The sequence below is a fragment of the Rhincodon typus genome, chromosome 10, assembly GCF_021869965.1.
Source record: "Rhincodon typus isolate 14 chromosome 10, sRhiTyp1.1, whole genome shotgun sequence".
NCBI classification, from domain to species: domain Eukaryota; kingdom Metazoa; phylum Chordata; class Chondrichthyes; order Orectolobiformes; family Rhincodontidae; genus Rhincodon; species Rhincodon typus.
The window spans coordinates 16,036,443-16,053,629 of NC_063341.1; the positions used below are offsets into that span (position 1 = coordinate 16,036,443).

General features: G+C 37.6%; 2 protein-coding genes across 2 annotated transcripts in view; one reads left to right on the forward strand and one right to left on the reverse strand.

Annotated features, from left to right (window-relative positions):
- The first annotated feature begins 568 nt into the window (after nucleotides 1-568).
- On the forward strand, nucleotides 569-9,854 carry LOC125484261 (glutaredoxin-like). Its single transcript, XM_048602274.1, has 4 exons — nucleotides 569-706; nucleotides 824-916; nucleotides 7,230-7,406; nucleotides 9,551-9,854. The coding sequence occupies exons 2-4, from the start codon at nucleotides 845-847 to the stop codon at nucleotides 9,689-9,691; spliced, it is 390 nt and encodes a 129-aa protein (XP_048458231.1). The 5' UTR covers nucleotides 569-706; nucleotides 824-844; the 3' UTR covers nucleotides 9,692-9,854.
- A 205-nt stretch (nucleotides 9,855-10,059) lies between these two features.
- The window catches only part of ro60 (Ro60, Y RNA binding protein), a 39,950-nt gene continuing 32,822 nt past the window's right edge, over nucleotides 10,060-17,187 (reverse strand). The window contains exon 9 of the mRNA XM_020514927.2: nucleotides 10,060-16,956. Coding sequence (XP_020370516.2) covers nucleotides 16,804-16,956 — 153 coding nt within the window. The 3' untranslated portion in view covers nucleotides 10,060-16,803. The remainder of the gene's footprint in view (nucleotides 16,957-17,187) is intronic.

Consider the following 17,187-nt stretch of genomic DNA (forward strand, 5'->3'; position numbering starts at 1 on the left):
ACAGTAATTCTCAAAGATCTTCACTCAAAGGCTTATGAATTGTTATAATTCTCTACCCCAGTGAACTGTGATTACTCTGCCCTCAGGTATATTTAAGACAGAAAGGCAGAGTTCAGGATGCTGAGAGACATTGAGATAGAAAGTAGATGTGAAGATCAGCTATGATCTTTAGTGAATAGTTTTAAGTAGGCTAGGAGGGCAGAAATGATTTATTCCTGATTTCATTTCATATGCTCCACTACCACGCCACACCAACAATATCTATTATGAACTTTACAACTCCAAAATCAGAATGAATTCACTACACGGCTTTAATGTACTACAGGGATAACGCCGGCAAGATCAGTACTGTGGATTTACTAAAACAAAGTGCATTTAATTACTGGAAAATGCGGTCACTAAAGTGTTGACCTGCAACGTCACAATCATTTCAGTTTGATTTCTTATTAGTGTAATGTTGATACTATTTTAGTAGGTCACTTAAAAACAAAATCCCTTTAAACAGGATGTGAGCCGCTTGATACCCACATCACAAAGGCAGAGCTACGTGATGTAAGTGGCTGCGGTATACAACACACCCGCCTTGTTTTGGACCGGGAGCAAGACGCAAAGTTGAGATCGATCTTCCAAAGCCTGCACCGTCCTTGAACGTCTGGGATGTTCGCGCTGGAAGAGTCTCTACCCCAGCTCAACGTCTATTCAACAGGTTATGTCTCATTTCACAGCTGAAATGCGATACAGTAACAAACCATAGTTCTCTCTCTCTCAAACTTAGAGCCATTGCGACTGACCTTAAAGAGATTTTTCTATCTGTTAATTCCAGTGCTTAGACAGAACTAACAGGATGGGGGGCGTATTTTCTGGACCACAGACATGCCAGTCATATACTGATGCCACGGCTTTCCAGATTATTCACGTGAGTCCCCCATAAAGTTAGATGCAATTTTGCTAATACATTCTACATTTTTTTCCGCGTCGTCAGGTTTTTTTTTGTTTTATGCCTTAGAAAGTTGCAGGAAACGAATGTGCTAATGAAAAAAAATCATTTTTAATATTCGTTCAAGTGGAATATCTAATTCGTGAACGTTAATGATCCCCGTTACTTTGGTATTATTTTTAGTTACATTGTTGAATAATAATTTTCTCTGGGGTGATTTATCTATTTTCAGACTTCCCCAGCATCTTCTCCTAAGAGAAGGCCACTACACTCACTCTCTTGGAAGTTCTGGTATGCTGCTGGTGTCTTGCACCTTGAAAACTAATGCAAAGTACCTATTCAGTTCCTCCGCCATTTCTTTATTCCCTAGAACTAATACTCCAGTCTCATTTTCCAACAGTCTAATGTCTACTCTTGCCTCTCTCTTACCTTTTATTTCTAATAAAAAAACTATTGCAATCTTTTATATTAGGAGCTTGCTTACCCTCATATTTCATCTTTCACTTTGTTGTTTGCTGCAGGCTTTTAAAGGCTTCCCACTAATCTTCATCACATTTTATCCTTTGCTTTCGCTTTTGCGCTGTCCCTTCCCTCGTCAGCCATGGTTGCCTCTTCTTCCGGAGCATGTTTCTTTTTCCTTCGGATGACTTTCTGCTGTTCCTCCCAAATTGCCCCCAGAAATTCCTGCCATTGCTGCTCCACCAGCTTCCGTGCTAGGTTCCCCTTCCAGTCAACTCCAGATGCTTCCCAGGTGTATCAGCAAACAAAATATAGGAGACTTAAAGCTTGGTCGAACATACTTTAAAACAATATCTCATTTTCCATTCAGGGTCCCTTCAGCCTTCAGGACCCAGTAGAGTTCAATATTTTTAGAACATGAACACCTCATTCCATGTCCTTTGCTCATCCCCACACCCCAGGCCTGGTCAGGACATAGGCTACTTTCAGCACAGCCTACCCATTTTCAACTACTTCTGGTTAATCAGCTTTTCTCCTTCCCTAGCTTACTATCATCCATCCCTTTGTTTGCCTTATTATTTTCCTTTCTGGCTGGGCTTTGTGTCCACCTATCCACTTACTCCTTCCTCCGCCAGCCCCTGTCTTCGGCATAAGTACAGTTTTTTCTTACCAGCCATCAGTTCTGAAGAAGGGTAGCTGGACTCGAAACATTAACTCTCCGTTCTCTCCACAGATGCTGCCAGACCTGCTGAGCTTCTCCAGCAATTTCTGATTTTGTTTCAGATCTTCAGCATTTGCAGTCTATTTACTGTTTTATTTACTTTAAAATAGGGTTGTCCAACTTTATTTCGTGGCCAGCTACACTTTCAAATTTATTTTCACTGCATGTGGTTGGGGGTGAAGGGAAGAAAATTTCAGAAAGACAAGTCTTTCCACAACAGTAAACATTAAAATTACTAGAAGAAAAACTGGAAAACAATTACTTAATAAAATTAGCATTAAAAATCATTCGCCAAAGACTCAGGTCATTGGATTGGGCATATGAGTTTTCATCCCAAGACTGCAAAAGGTGACATTTATATTTTATAGATTTGGATTTTTTTAAAGCCATTAATGACTAACTTTTAAAGTATTTTTCTTTGCTCTTTTGGCCAAGAAGCAGAGTTAGAGAAAGAAAACATCCAGGCCCTGACTGCTGATTACCAGTAGGTGGGACCAGCCAAGAAAAAAAGTTAGGTTTAACTAACACTGACTTTGTTTCAAATCTGGTGGGGCACATTCTAAACTGAGTTCTGTGGAATTGCATTTAAGTGGGGATTGGAAACAAGTTACTTTGTAGTCTGGGGGTTTCCATATCTACTATGCTGCTTTGTGGATAGGCTTTTGGGGAGACAGCTGGTGGTGTACTTGCTCAATTCCATTCACTCATACCCAACTAACCACTCACTTAGAATCCCAGACTTCACTGCCTGCGGCCCCTCTTTGAGTAAAAAAAATCTGCCTTCTTGTACCGTAGAGAGCTTTTCCATCCTGGTGGAGGGTTAATCTGCTACTTGCAAAATGCCAATGATCTGGAAAAATAGCCCTTATAGAATCTTACAATATTTTAATTGACTTCCTTGTGCCAGAAAGCTTGATCGAAGCCAGACCCATCAAAAGGGTGGGCACAATTCTCTCAATCACTCACTGTCTGGGAATATGGACAAATAAATTGTGTTCACGTGTCTGCTAATGTTGCCCTTTACTAAGGCACAGCCCATACTTTAATTGCAAACCCATCCCACTCATCATTATGCCTCGACTCCCATTTCCCCAAATGATGGGCTGACTCCTATTCCCCACCCACCCACCCAATCATCTCCTATGATGGTCTGACTCTCAAATCACCCTCCACAATCCCCATGATGGCTCCACTCTCGCACAACCCACACATCATGACCGTTATATTCTTGCTACTGCCTAATCCCAGCTCTAGTTTCTCTCCCACCTAAGACAGTGTCTGCTAGTTCTGAACCTACAGACTCGTCACCATGGCAGCAGGCCATGTGCTGACTGCAAATCACAAAACCTGAAAAACAGACTGTTCCTCTCCCACATTTGCAATGACAAACTTAGTAGTAACCCCTTCTACCCCAACCAGAGACCTGCTGGTTGCTAGCTGGCACCTGTTCCCTCATCTCCAATTAAAGCAAGACACAGAGTGGCGGGAGTAAGTAACGAGTATAATTGGTGGTAAAACCCAGCCAATTTTCACTTCCATTTAAATCAGTGGGAATGAAACATGGTTAGGTTCTACGACAGAAGGGGGCAATCTGCAGCACCAGCACTCCACCAAGTACTGAAGCTGAAAACACTTTTACTTGTGATTATATTGAGATATTTAAAATCATTTTTATTTCAGATCTCATCATTATTTTGATGTCTTGAATGACAAAAACTATTGACAGAATTAGTGAATGCAGTACAAATCCCAAGATGTGGTACATTCATTGACTAATGAGCAAAATCATTTCAAATCAAGCTCAAATGTTCTGAGGAAAGGTCACTCAACCAGAAACGTTAACTCTAATTTCTGTCCACAGATGCTGCCAGACCTGCTGAGCTTATCCAGCAATTTCTGTTTTTGTTTCTAATTTACAGCATCCGCAGTTCTTTCAGTTTTTGTTCAATGGATCAAACAATACTTCGATCTCTTTTTGCCTTGCACCATCATCATCTTTGTTCTTCTCATGTTCCCTTTCCTTTTTCTCTGATGCTGTAAACTATTAGAGACTTTTTTATTAGGCCATGAAATGAAAAAGCATGGGGTTTCATTTCCAGACAGATAGAATTGAAAAGCAAAGTTATTTTAATTTTGAATGGAATTTTGGTTAGACCACACCTGAGACACTGCATGCAGTTCTACCCTCTATTAAAGAAAGTGTACAGAGACACCAGAAAAAAGTCATAGAGTCATACAGCATAGAAACAGACCCTTTGGTCCAACTCGTCCGTGCTGTTCAGACATCCCAATCTGATGTAGTCCCATTTGCCAGCATTGGCCCATATCCCTCTAAACTCTTGCTATTCATATACCTTTATATCCAGATGCCTTTTAAATGTTGTAATTGTACCAGGCTCCACCACTTCCTCTGGCAACTCACTCTATACACAAACCACTCTCTGGATGAAAAAGTTACCCCTCACATCATTTTTAAATCTTTCCCCTAATTTTGGGCTCCCCTATCCTAGGAAAAAAGACCTTGGCTAATCACCCAATCACGGTTTCTCATTGATTTTATAAACCTCTGTAAGGTCATTGCTCAGCCTCTGATGCTCCAGGGAGAAAAGGCCCCAGCCTATTCAGCCTCTCCCTACAATTCAAACCCTCCAGTCCCAGCAATATCCTCGTAAATCTTTGCTGCACCCTGCAAAAGAGAACTGAAATTCCAATGGAACCAAGTGGTTACAACAATCAGGAAAAACTGACTAGGCTAGGATTTCTTTTCTCCAGAAAGTCTGAGAGTTGAACTAATGTTGGCTTTTAGGATTTGGTTGGATGGATGTCGAGAAATGTCCACTTGTGAAGGGCACTAGAAGTGAGCCTGAAAATCTGAAAATAAAAACAGCAAGTGCTGGAAATACTCAATAGATCAGCCCTCATTTGTGGAGAGTTAAACAGTGTTAACATTTCAGGTTAAATATAATTCTTCTTCAGAACTGAAGTCACCATGCTGAATTAAAAACGTTAACTCTTTTTCTCTCGGCAGATGTCCACCACATTCTGTTTTTATTTCAAAACTCGAGATTTTGGCCAATATTTATCTCTCAACTAACGTCTAAAATAGAGGTTCTGATCATTTACTTAATTGCTGTTTTTCAGATCTTGATGTCATTTTTAAAGATTTACAATAATTACTGTATTTAATGCATTTAATTGGCGATAAAGCGCTTTAGAGTATCATAAGGCCAAAACTGCTTTATGAATGGAAGTCTTTCTTTCTTTATGCACATTTTATGCAGAGCCTCTCTTTCAAAAGTATCAGTCCCACATAATGGACCATCCTCTTTGGGAAGTAAGGTGATGATTCAATCAGTGTTGATTTAATCAGGCAGGAACATGATGGGTTGGGATGCTGTCACCTTCCTCCTTTAACCCAATTTAAGTCCAGAGTGGGAAAGTCCGTCCACAGCCTTCCCAGTCCCACCACTAATTAAAGCCTTAAAGTGTGCCATTAATGCCCACTTAAGGGGCTCATCCCACCACAGAAGAACATGCGAGTTAGGACCACAAGTAGGTTATTCAACTTTTCAAGTCTGCACTGCCATTCAGTAAGATTACGACTGATTTATGTTCAGTTTTCCATGATCCTATCTATCCCTTGTCTAAAAAGAATCTCTGTACCTCAGCCTTAAAAATATTTAATGACTTCTACCTCCATCTGCTAGATTTCTGCCATTCATGTGACCTAACTATATCAGTGCACATCCACGTTATGCCATCTTCAAAACATACTTTCCTACCCATCTTTGTGTCATCTGCAAATTTAGCCACAATGCCTTTCATCCCCTTATCTACGTAATTAATATAAATGGAAAAATGTTGACATGTGGAACTGCCTCCTGTAGGATTTCACTTGTCACATCATGCTGATTTGAAAAAGACCTGTTTATCTGTTCTCTGCCAGTCAATTTTCTATCCATGCTCGTGTGTTACCCTTCCTCACGCCTGAACCCCCATTGTGCAACTTTTGAGAGAAAGCTGGTCAAAAGCCTTCTGAAAATTCAAGTTCTGTACATCATCAAGTTCCCCTATATGCATACTGCTTGTTATTTCAAAGAATGATAATAAATTGGTTAATATAATTTCCCTTTCATAAAACAATGCCGAGTCTCCCAGACTGCCTTGAGTTTTTCCAAGTGCAGAGTTATAACCTCCTTAGTGATCGATTCTAACACCTTTCCCAAGGCAGATATCAAGCAAACTAGCCTATAGTTTTGTGTTTTCTGCTTCCCTCCCTTCTTGAATAGAGGAGTTATTTTCCAGTCTAACGGAACATTTCCACAAAACATTTCCTAAAAAGAGGGGATGTGGGGGCCTTGCCAGCTCTCTACCTGGCAGTTAAGACACCTGTCACCTCTACAAGATTCTACCCATTCCCTCCATTTGCTGAACCCTTCAATTCCAACTCACATCATGTCTCTGCTTATCACAAACTGCTTCAAGACCTCATTGAATTATTTCCTTCAAATCAGATTAACATTTGAGGATTCCCAAGCATAACAGAATGGGGATAGGGTTTTGAAAATGGCAGGGAAGTCAGATGTTGAGTTTTTAGAGGAAAGATAATGATGGCAGATTTAAGGGGAGGGGTACAGTACTGAGGAGAGGGAACTGACAACATTAGCTAACAAGGAAATTGTCAAAGCTATAATAAAGAAAATGTTCAAAATTTGCATCTAGCTTATTCAATTTCTTCCTAACATATTCATTAATTTTCAACTTCCATCTGTTTTCCAAAATCCACTATATTTGATAATTACTTTTGGGCTTCTTGACCTCTTGGAAAAGATGATCTTCCTAAGAGAAAATATTGAGTGATTATACAGCAGGTTTTAGACGTGGCTACTTTGCTCATTCTTCCTGGCTGAGGAACGTTTGAGAATTTCGTTTTGAATATTGGAAATGTTTCTCACGGTGCCAAAGCCTGTCACAAAATAACAAATAAGTAATAAGCCCGACAGAAATGAATAAGAAAGGCCAGCCGTATCAATAATAATATTGTACTGCAATAATGAGCAATCAAGTAAAGGATGGGAAGAGAAACAAAACTCTTGAATTCATTTGTTACAGGACACAATTACAAAAAACCGTGTTGTGATCTTTTCCAAAACTACATGCCCTTACTGTGATATTGTAAAGAACATATTTGCAGACCTGGGCATACCCTACAAAGCAATTGAATTAGATCTCCGGAGTGATGGTGTGCATCTCCAGTGTATTCTTACTGAAATGACTGGTATAAAGACAGTAAGTTAATTAGATTTTTACATTCTGTAAATCCTGACTTTTTAAAAAAAATGTTTAAATATATGGCATGAAATTCAAAGATAAAAGCTCTAAAAGATGATGAAGAACGATCTATTAGTGTACATTTAGTTCTTTACTTTAACCAGGATTTCTGTTATTGAAAATATATAGATGTCATTTTACACTACTCAGAATGCATCCTTTCCTTATAAACCTACATGTACACCCAAGAATTATTGAGTGATATGCTGTGTATCATATGGACCCATCTTTAGCCTCCGGTGTCACAGAAATTGTTTTACAAACATTTGAACATTACTCACTTCATTCCTAGATAGTCCCGATTTGAAACGTCAACTTTCCCACTGCTCTGATACTGCCTGACCTGTGTGTTCTTCCAGCTCCACACTATGTTAGACTCACCTCATTCCTATTTCTCCACTCTCTTGTGAACACATTGGCTTTAGTTATGGAAAGCCTCCACCAAAGGCAATAACTCTGCAGCATCTACTCCAAGCAGCCCTTTAAAAAGAATTGAACCAGTGTGAGCAGAATACTTACACATATCTTGTTCATCATGGCAAGCCCATTCCCATTTTCAGTTAGCATCCAGATTGATGTGTACAGGCAGTATTCAATGTGAGATACCATGGTCATTCCCCAGTCCCAAAGTTCCTTTAGTCAAGTAGTTAAAACATCAATTAAGCTGGTGTCCTTTTAGGTCTTCAAAGTGCACTTACTATGCTTGGTTCACATCAAATATTTATTTTAAAAATTATTTTCAGATCTTAAGATAAAGCCGTTAAGTGGCTAACAGTCTGTTCCAGATATACCCAAAGCTCTCCCATTACAACAAGGTGTATTCTGATCACAATAATGATTATTCACCAGCAATAAAGTTATTCCAAACATTTTTCAAAAAAATTTCCTTGAGACATTGGTTCTAATTCAACTTTGCACATTAATTCAATTGATGTCCTGGCTTGGTATAATTTATCATTGTTTACCTTATCTATCCCATTAGGTGCAACTTAATTTGTTCATCTTAGTTGTCTTCTCTCGAGACGGCAAAGCTTGAAGTTCTTAAATCTTTCTTCTTTGTATATCTTTTCCCTCTTGACTGCTACTCTTCTCCGTTTTTTAGTATGTTGAATCTTACTCTTGTGAATTCCACAAAGATAATCTTGAAATATTCACATTTTCATGGTTTGCCACCTCTCTCCAAGCTCGTTTTATATTCTGATTTTTAGAGTTCCGCCATTTAAACTATTTTGCCTTCGAAAGGTTATACTCTATAAATAAATCTTTATCAAATTCAAAAATTCTGATTTGATTACTTAATCTCCAATAAGTATTGTCAGTTTGGTATGGGTGGGGCTGTTTAAAATTGTACTCCTTTAAAAAACAGCCATCATCTGTGCATATTATTTTATATAAGATGCCATCACTACCATCCCTCAATACTCAACAGCACAACTCCTCCTCTCTGAACATAACACACCTCGCCATGAGAACATTTGGACTTGAGTAAACGTGGTCCAGTGTGAACTGGGACAAGTCAAATACAAACTTTAACAATGTCTTCAGGACTACAAATCAAGGAGCCACTAAAGGTCATTAGCTGAAGAACATATGCAATCTACACACCACTATTCCTCCTGCATTTGCCAGGATTTGTATGTTTTCTGACCAAATCATTCTAGTGTTGAGAAACATTTTGCAACAGAACTGATAAGGCCCACTCCATTCAGTGTCTTTTTGCACATTTGAGCCAATTACCACCTCCCAGCCCCTGAAAGTTTGCTTACTGGCAGAAATGACAGTGGAGGACAAAGGAAGGTTGCATGTTGTAGAATAAATTAACAAGAGGTAAAAATAAAGCAGAAAGAAGAATTGCACAAATCCGAAGGAGCCAATCTCTGAGGAGCTAACTCCAATTTCTCAGCACTCTTGTAGACTAGAAAGAGGCAAGACAGCATAAAATTGGACAGTTTCTATTTATGCATACTCTAGTTACTTGTCCTCAGCAGTGTTCATATCAGCAGTTAAAGTATATGATGCAATTCAGGTTAGACAGTGGAGAAAACAAGAATGTAATTTTAAAAAATGCAGTGTTACTCAACACTTCTTATTTTCCTATACAGGTTCCAAAGGTGTTTATAAATGGGACATGCATTGGTGGTGGTTCAGACACTGTTCTACTTCATTCCAAGGGTAGACTGCTGGACATGGTGAATGAATGTGGTCCAAACTCTGCCATAGAAGGAGTCTGCATCCTTCTTTAACATCAAACAGAAGCTTTATTCCCTGCTCACCATTACTTGCGGAATAAACAGGCAAATTAAAATGCATCCAGTTAGACTGATTAGCAAGATTTATTCTAAACACAGTAATTGTTTATGATAAATTACTTAATTATAAAATCAAATTAAACTTGCTTGGTATGGAAGTTGGTCACTTTACCCATGGGGAACGAGGAGTTTTCTTCTTTGAAAGTCACTTTGACCACGTTCATTGACTTTCTAAGTTCAGAAAAGCACTAAAAGTTTAGGAGCAGTTGACCTGCCTGTGCAATTGCTCAATGGCATTGCATTATGAAGAAAAAGAAAACAAAACAAAACAAAAAAAAGGCTCTAAACATCATAGCACTATATATTTTCCCTAACACTTTATTTCAACTGGATTAAAGAATACAAAAAGTGTGTACATTTGATATAAAGGCAGTTAACAGTAATGTTCATATTCTTACAGCATCATCACACTCAGTTTGACAAGTGGTGTTAGTGATTAATTGTCTTTTCAAGTTGCAACCATAAACTTCCATGGAAAGAGTAGCTCTAGAAATGACACAGCAGTAACCTGTTTTAAATTGACACTTGGTAAATTCTGCTTTCAGGTACACAGACAGATAAAGTTCCAAAGTTCAGTGTGACATTACATTTGTATGAACAGGAATAAGTTGGAAACAACTTTATCCTTATTTAAAGAAGTTTTAGTTCAATATGCATAGAGTTTTGTAGAGAGAATCTTGCCAATGGCAATACCTGTTTTAATCAATCCACGTGGTACAGATTTTAAAAGTTAAATTTGCATGTTATACAAAGACCATCTGAATGCCAGCATTAGTTACTACAATCATTGTATGACTTGATCAGTCATATTTAAAAGGTTACTATTGATCTTAATTTTAAATCAGCTAGAAATACAAAAAGGTTACTTTCCTTGCTAATGTGAAACTGATTTGAGTAAACCACACAATCTCTCAAAGCTATTTACACAAGGATGTAAAAGATGAGGTATAAGTAATATGCTGGTATATCAAAAGAATAGATGAGGATGACATATGGGTCAGTGCAGAACCATTAACAAACTTGCATCTTATTGTTCACAAATAATAGTAGCTCTCCTCCCCAGACAGTGGCAATTTTTTATTATGTTGTTCAGATGTGGCAACCACAAAAGAATTTTATCATCCTATTTGTTACTTTGGTCAGATTCAAAATATTGCAAAAGCACAAAGTCTTGTGTTTGTACTTCCAAAAATAAAGTCTTACTAATCATTTTGAAAACGGGCAAAGACGCTGCCACCGCCACCGCCAACCCCCCCACCCCCCCCCCCACCTCAAGTGTCTTGTTCAGCAGAAATCAGACAGCTAACAAGCCATTATTTGAGACTTGCTGGAGAAAAAAAAATCAAAGCTTTTTATTTTGCACACTTCAGGAAAATGTGATTTTTAAAGCAATACTCTGACTCTTACAAATGGCTATTTGTATACCTAAGAAATTGTTTGGAATGCAAGAGCACGGGAATACCTGCAACAACGGCCAAGTGAAAAACGGTTAAAAGTAGGCAAGCTCAGAATGTTCACACACAATCTGCTGAACATGATGGCACATTGTTATTAAATTAAAAAAATGGGAAGACTAAGGAAAAGCTGTTCTGTGTTTCTGTGCAAATCAAGTAGATCATCAATTGTCATAAAGGCAGCAGAGCAATCCAAAAAGCAGATGACAAAAATCCAAAATTTTGTATTAAGTGTAAAAGTGGATTGTATCCTACATGCTCAATTTTCTTTCAAGAGATTACATGCAGCTTCTGTTGTTCTGATAATGTTCCTGTGAGGTGCATCCTGTGAGATATTTTACTAAACTTAAAGGTGCTATACAAATTCAAGTTGTTGTCATAAATGGTCAAATCAAAACTCAAACGTAGACTGTAATGCTGCAAGTTGTTTATTTGGAAACAACTAAATCTCCAAATGTCAGATTTTGGTTTTGGCAGATGAATGTAAAGAGCTTGATTAAATAGTCATGGTATCTAAACTTACAAGTACCTGAGTATTTGCATAGAACATAGTATACTTTTCATAGCATGTATAACAATTTTATTGAGATCTTTTGGTTCAGGCTGGGTAGTGACAAAGTTCAATGCAGTCACAGGAACATTTTTCTTATTATTAATGCCTGCCTTTCTCTGCTGCTGTGTTGTTTTTTTTTCATTACTTTTCCAGTGCAGCAGTTTCTTCAGTTTAGTAATGAAATTGGAGTAATAACATTTTCTCCTGAACCATAGCATAAGACCAATAACCAATGTTATAAAATGTTAACAAACTAAATGCTATTGTGACTGTTGGGTAATAAAGATTTCTACTGTTGAGTTACTGCAGCTGTCATTGACACAATATGAACATGTGTCGGTTTGATTTTAAGAAAATCTTTTGAAACTCTGCAATTTAGACATCTGCCCTGATCAACATGCTTGCGCCATAGACACTGTATGTCTTTTGCCTGGAGTTGATTTTAAGAAAATCTTCTTAAATTCTGGAAATTGGACATTTTTCTGATCAACGAGCATGCAAATGCTTCTAATTATATCCCTCACTAATTCTCTTTACTGAGACAGATTTTAATTTGATTAATGCTAATGATAATGATAACTCCAAAAAGAGCAGGCCATAAAGCCACTTGAGTTAGCCCCATCATTCAATAAGATAATGGCTGAACGTTACATCAATTTCATTATCTCACTAATCCCCTTGATCCCTTGGTGCCCAAAACCTATCATTCTCCAGCTTTGTAAACATTCATCAACAGAACATCCAACAGGTCTCTCAGCTAGACATTTCTCAATCTTCATAGTATTATGAAAGAATACATGTCTAATCAATTCAATCCTAAATGGCCAAACACCTATCCTGAGATCGTGAACCCCAGTTGTAGATTCTCCAGCTACTCAGAATCTATCTTGTCAAGCCCTCTAAGTGTTTTGAACAATTTCAGTTTCAAAACACTTCTCATTTTTCCAAACTTCAGAGAATAAAGGCCCAGTCTGCTCAACTGCTCCACAAAAGACAGCCCTCTCATCTCAAAAATTAAACTAATGAATGTTCATTGCTCTCCCTCTGAGAGGAGAATAATTCTTCTTTAGGCAAGACCAAAACTGTACTCAATGCTTCAGGTAAAGTCTCCCTAAAGCCCTGTATAATTTCTGCATATCTGTATTACACTTGTACATACCATTTGCCTTTCTAATTTCTTCTTGTACCTGCATTTCACATTCTGTGATTTATGTACAAAGACACTCAAATTCCTCTGACCATCAACATTTACTAGTCTCACATTTAAAAAGATACTTGGCTTCTCTGCTCTTCCTACCAAAGTAGATACAAAGTAGAACATTATCCTCCATCTGCCACTTTCTTGCATATTTAGTAGTTGAATTCCTTTTGCATCATCCTTGCAACTCAAGTAAAAAGTTAAGAAACTTACCCCCCACCTGGTTTTTATTTCAACTAACTTATCTTACACTTGATCCACTCATTCGAGTCACTGATGCTGATTGTAAACAGCTAAAGCCTAAGCACTGGTCCTTGCAGCATCTTATGGTTTGCCACTCTGTATAGGCCCATCTCCATTTTCTATCCACTAATTTATTTTATTTTATTAATCCTAATTCCCCAACACCAATCTTTTCTAACAACCATTTTTGTGACAGCACTTTAGTAACTGCTTCATCAAAATTTCTAACCTACATCCACTGGCTTCTTTAGCAATGTTGCTAGTTATCTTTCAAAACCTCTAACAAAGTTGTAAAACACAATAAGAGGAGGAAGTGATGTAGTAGCAATGTCAATAGACAGGTAATCTAGAGGTTTAAGCTAATTTTCTGGGAACACAGGTTCAAATATCACAACTGCAGCTGGTGGAATCAAAATTCAATGAATACATCTGAAATATAAAGCTAATCTCAGCAATTGCAACCGTGACTTCTGGTTCACATAGAATCACAGATTCCATTCACTCTGTAGGAAAGGAGATTGTTACCCGGTCTGACCGACACGCTGCAATATAGTTGACTCTTAACTGCTGCCTGAAATGACCTAGCAAGCCACTCAGTTCAAGGGCAATTAGAGATCACTAACACATACTGGCCTTGCCAATGATGCCCACATCCCATGAAAGGAAAAAGGATTACTGTTTCCTAAAGCCATGTTTCACTCTCTGTGATCTTACAAATGCCCATTAGCACATCTTTAATACTATATTGTAGCATTTTCTACAGGAATTGTATCAGGTTGACTGACCTACAATTTCACATTTTTTCTATTCTTCCTTGCTTGGATAGAAAAGTTAACATTTTCTACCTTCCAAACCACAGGGACTGCCTCTACCTTTCAGGGACTTTTGGAAGATCAAAACTAACGTATCACCATCTCTGCAGACACTTCTTTTAAAACTCCAAGAGTCCTGCATGTCTGGGGAATTTTATTGGCTTTTAAACCCAGTAATTTCTCAGTCATTTTCTACCTAATTATTTCATGTTAGTTGTGCAATGAAATCCAGCTGCAGTTTTATTCTAAAATACCATGACAGTACTTGGTCATCTTTCAAGGCTTAAATTATGAAGTTCTTTATTCCAACAGTCGCTCATTTTTTACATTTCCTCATCACAATTTTCACTAGATCTTCAAGGGTCTACCTGCTCCAATGCAATGCTTTGGACCCAATCTGTCAAATGACATTTTAACATGCTGTTGTGTCATTTTTCTTTGGAGGCATGTACTCAGGCAGATTTAGTCAGGTAGTGACAGGTAAGAGGTCTGACCACATTCCCACTTCTTTACCAACTTCACTTGTGGATAGTATCATTCGTTCTGATGGATCTAAATCAAACAGCTGGCTGAATTGGTTACCATGCCTTTCAGTGTGATTTCTACCAACCATGTATCATGCAAAAAGCAACAAGTACACAAAAATACAGAATGCTCCAAGCCATCTTTCATTTGTCAATGACAACCAGCTGGGCTATTAACTATTGGTAATTACTCCTACCTGCAAAACATGTGGCTACTAAGTCCGTGACTCCACATAAAACTTCCAAATCATCTATCCACACAATCTCCACTGCTATGTCAAGTGTTTTGAACAATCGGATGAAAATGTACAAGACTGAGACATCAATATTTGAAATGTAACCATAACAATATTACCAGTTTGTGTTGTATGCATTTTAACCATTTCTTTTTCCATTAGCTTCATTGATATTCACAAAAGCAGGCTGGAACGACACCGTCATGGGTTTTATACAGAATAGGAAATAGAAGGCTTGGTCTGTAGTCTTATTCATTTAGCCAGGACTGTAAGGGTGCTGCTTGGTAGCCTTTGCTAGTTTTATACATGCATAGAGACATCAAATCAGCATGGCAATCAAGCTTGCCTGCAAAGTCCCCGACAAAACAATCAGAATACGCACATTTTCCAGATGTACATATAACTAATATCCCTTTGTTCCAGTACTGGAGGGAATTGGGGGGAACATACAAGAGGAACTGATTTTAGGAGAAAAGGAGAAGAAAAATATCATTTATAGAAGTTCCCGAAAGAATGGTGCATATAACCTAATGGATAATTGCACAAGATTCTAGTTTGAAAATAAACAAATTTGTCAATATTTTCAGGGTTTGATAGTTTCAAGTTATCAAAAGATTATTCTGCTGAAAACATTTAATGCTTTCCCAACCCAATTTTTATCTTATGGAAATTTTAGCATCTTCATACAAGCCCCCAGTGCCTCTGCTTTACATGTAAAACAATGTAATATTGCATTTTGTTCTTTCAAAAACACACCACTGTAGCAAGGTTTGGAGTTCCATGTCACACCAAGTACATGCTTATAATAGCTTACACTCATAAATCATAAAAATCATGTCAGCTGGCAAACATTGGATTGTTCACAACCAAAGATTTTTGAAGCGTTAGCTCAAGGATAATTTTTAACTGTTCACATAGATATTATTTTCAATTAAGATCATGTTGCATTGAACCCTCAAAATCCAAAAGGCTGAATCAGAACAGCAAAGTTACCTGCATGACTAATACTCCGGCTTAAATTCATTGTTTGCTATGGACTCCACACTTAATACCATCTAGAAAATTATTAATACATGAGATAGACTAGAACACATCAGTCATTAAAGTGAACTATCGTGAAACTGAAATGACACTACTTACTGCAAAATGATATTTTATCGTTAACTTCATCTCATGGAGTTACCTTAATTTTCAATATATCTCCAACTTGCTTTTTCCCAAACCCTCACTGACAGCAGCTACTAAAGTCTAAGATATATATGAAAAGAAATTGCTGGTGAGTGTTAAGGAGAATTTATTTTTGTGGATATGACACTTATGGCTGTCCTTTAAAACCATCTGACAGTTGAATAACAGAAACTTGGAAAAGTAGTAGCATACTTACACATAGGTTTACCATTTATAGTCTAATTTATTTATCACAATCCACCTATAATAAACGCCAATTTACTATATTCTCACCCTGGCTTTAATGCCCATTTCATCCTTTATAAATTCTTTTCATGTAACTGCTATTAAAAGAACTACAGAGTACAATGTATCAGAAATATTTCTTGTCTCAGAATATTCTTGTGACCTAATTCTTCTCAAAAACTTCATCCATTTCCATGATTATAACACCTCAACTCTTGTCAACCTGTTCACAGTAAAAGATTACAATTCAAAAAAGAGTTCTCCACTATTTTATATAATCTATTTACTGTCAGTATGGTCTTATGTAAACCCACTGAATGAAAACAAAAAGAGCACAACTTTGGTTGCCGCTCTACTTAGATGTTTCTAGTTGAGGTTATAAATGCCTCCACAGCAGACAGCCAAAAGCAAACTATAATTAAAACAATTTGCTGTGGCAGAACATTCTTGAAATCCAATTACAGATCATGCCATTTATAGTGTCTTGTTAATTCAAACAGGCACTCTACCAAGAACTTAGCAATCCATAACGTGTGTGTTTCATTTATGCAGTCCTAGAAACCTGATGAGTAATTACTTTCTGACTAAATAATTCAACGATTTCTTCCAATATTTAAATCAAATCCAATGCAAAGTTTTGAATGACATCCAGAGCCCCAGAATCAAAGCCACAAATATCCAGCATGCCTTTGTCATCCGGGTCGGCAATGGTGAAACCATTAGAAGCCAATCCACAGACAATCAATTTGGCAGGAAGGCCCATGTTCTGTAACAAAATAAACACAAAAAGCAATAAGCCTATCAATTGAAGATGATCTGAATCAATCTCTCTCTACAGATGCTACTTGATTTCTGAGTATTTCCAGCATTTTCTGTTTTGATTGCACATTTCTGGCAACTGCAGTGTTTTACATTTGAATGATTCAAATTGACAAAATCATAGCTAATATTTGCACGTCTTTGGCTGTGTTCATATTGTAGGACTATATGGGCAATA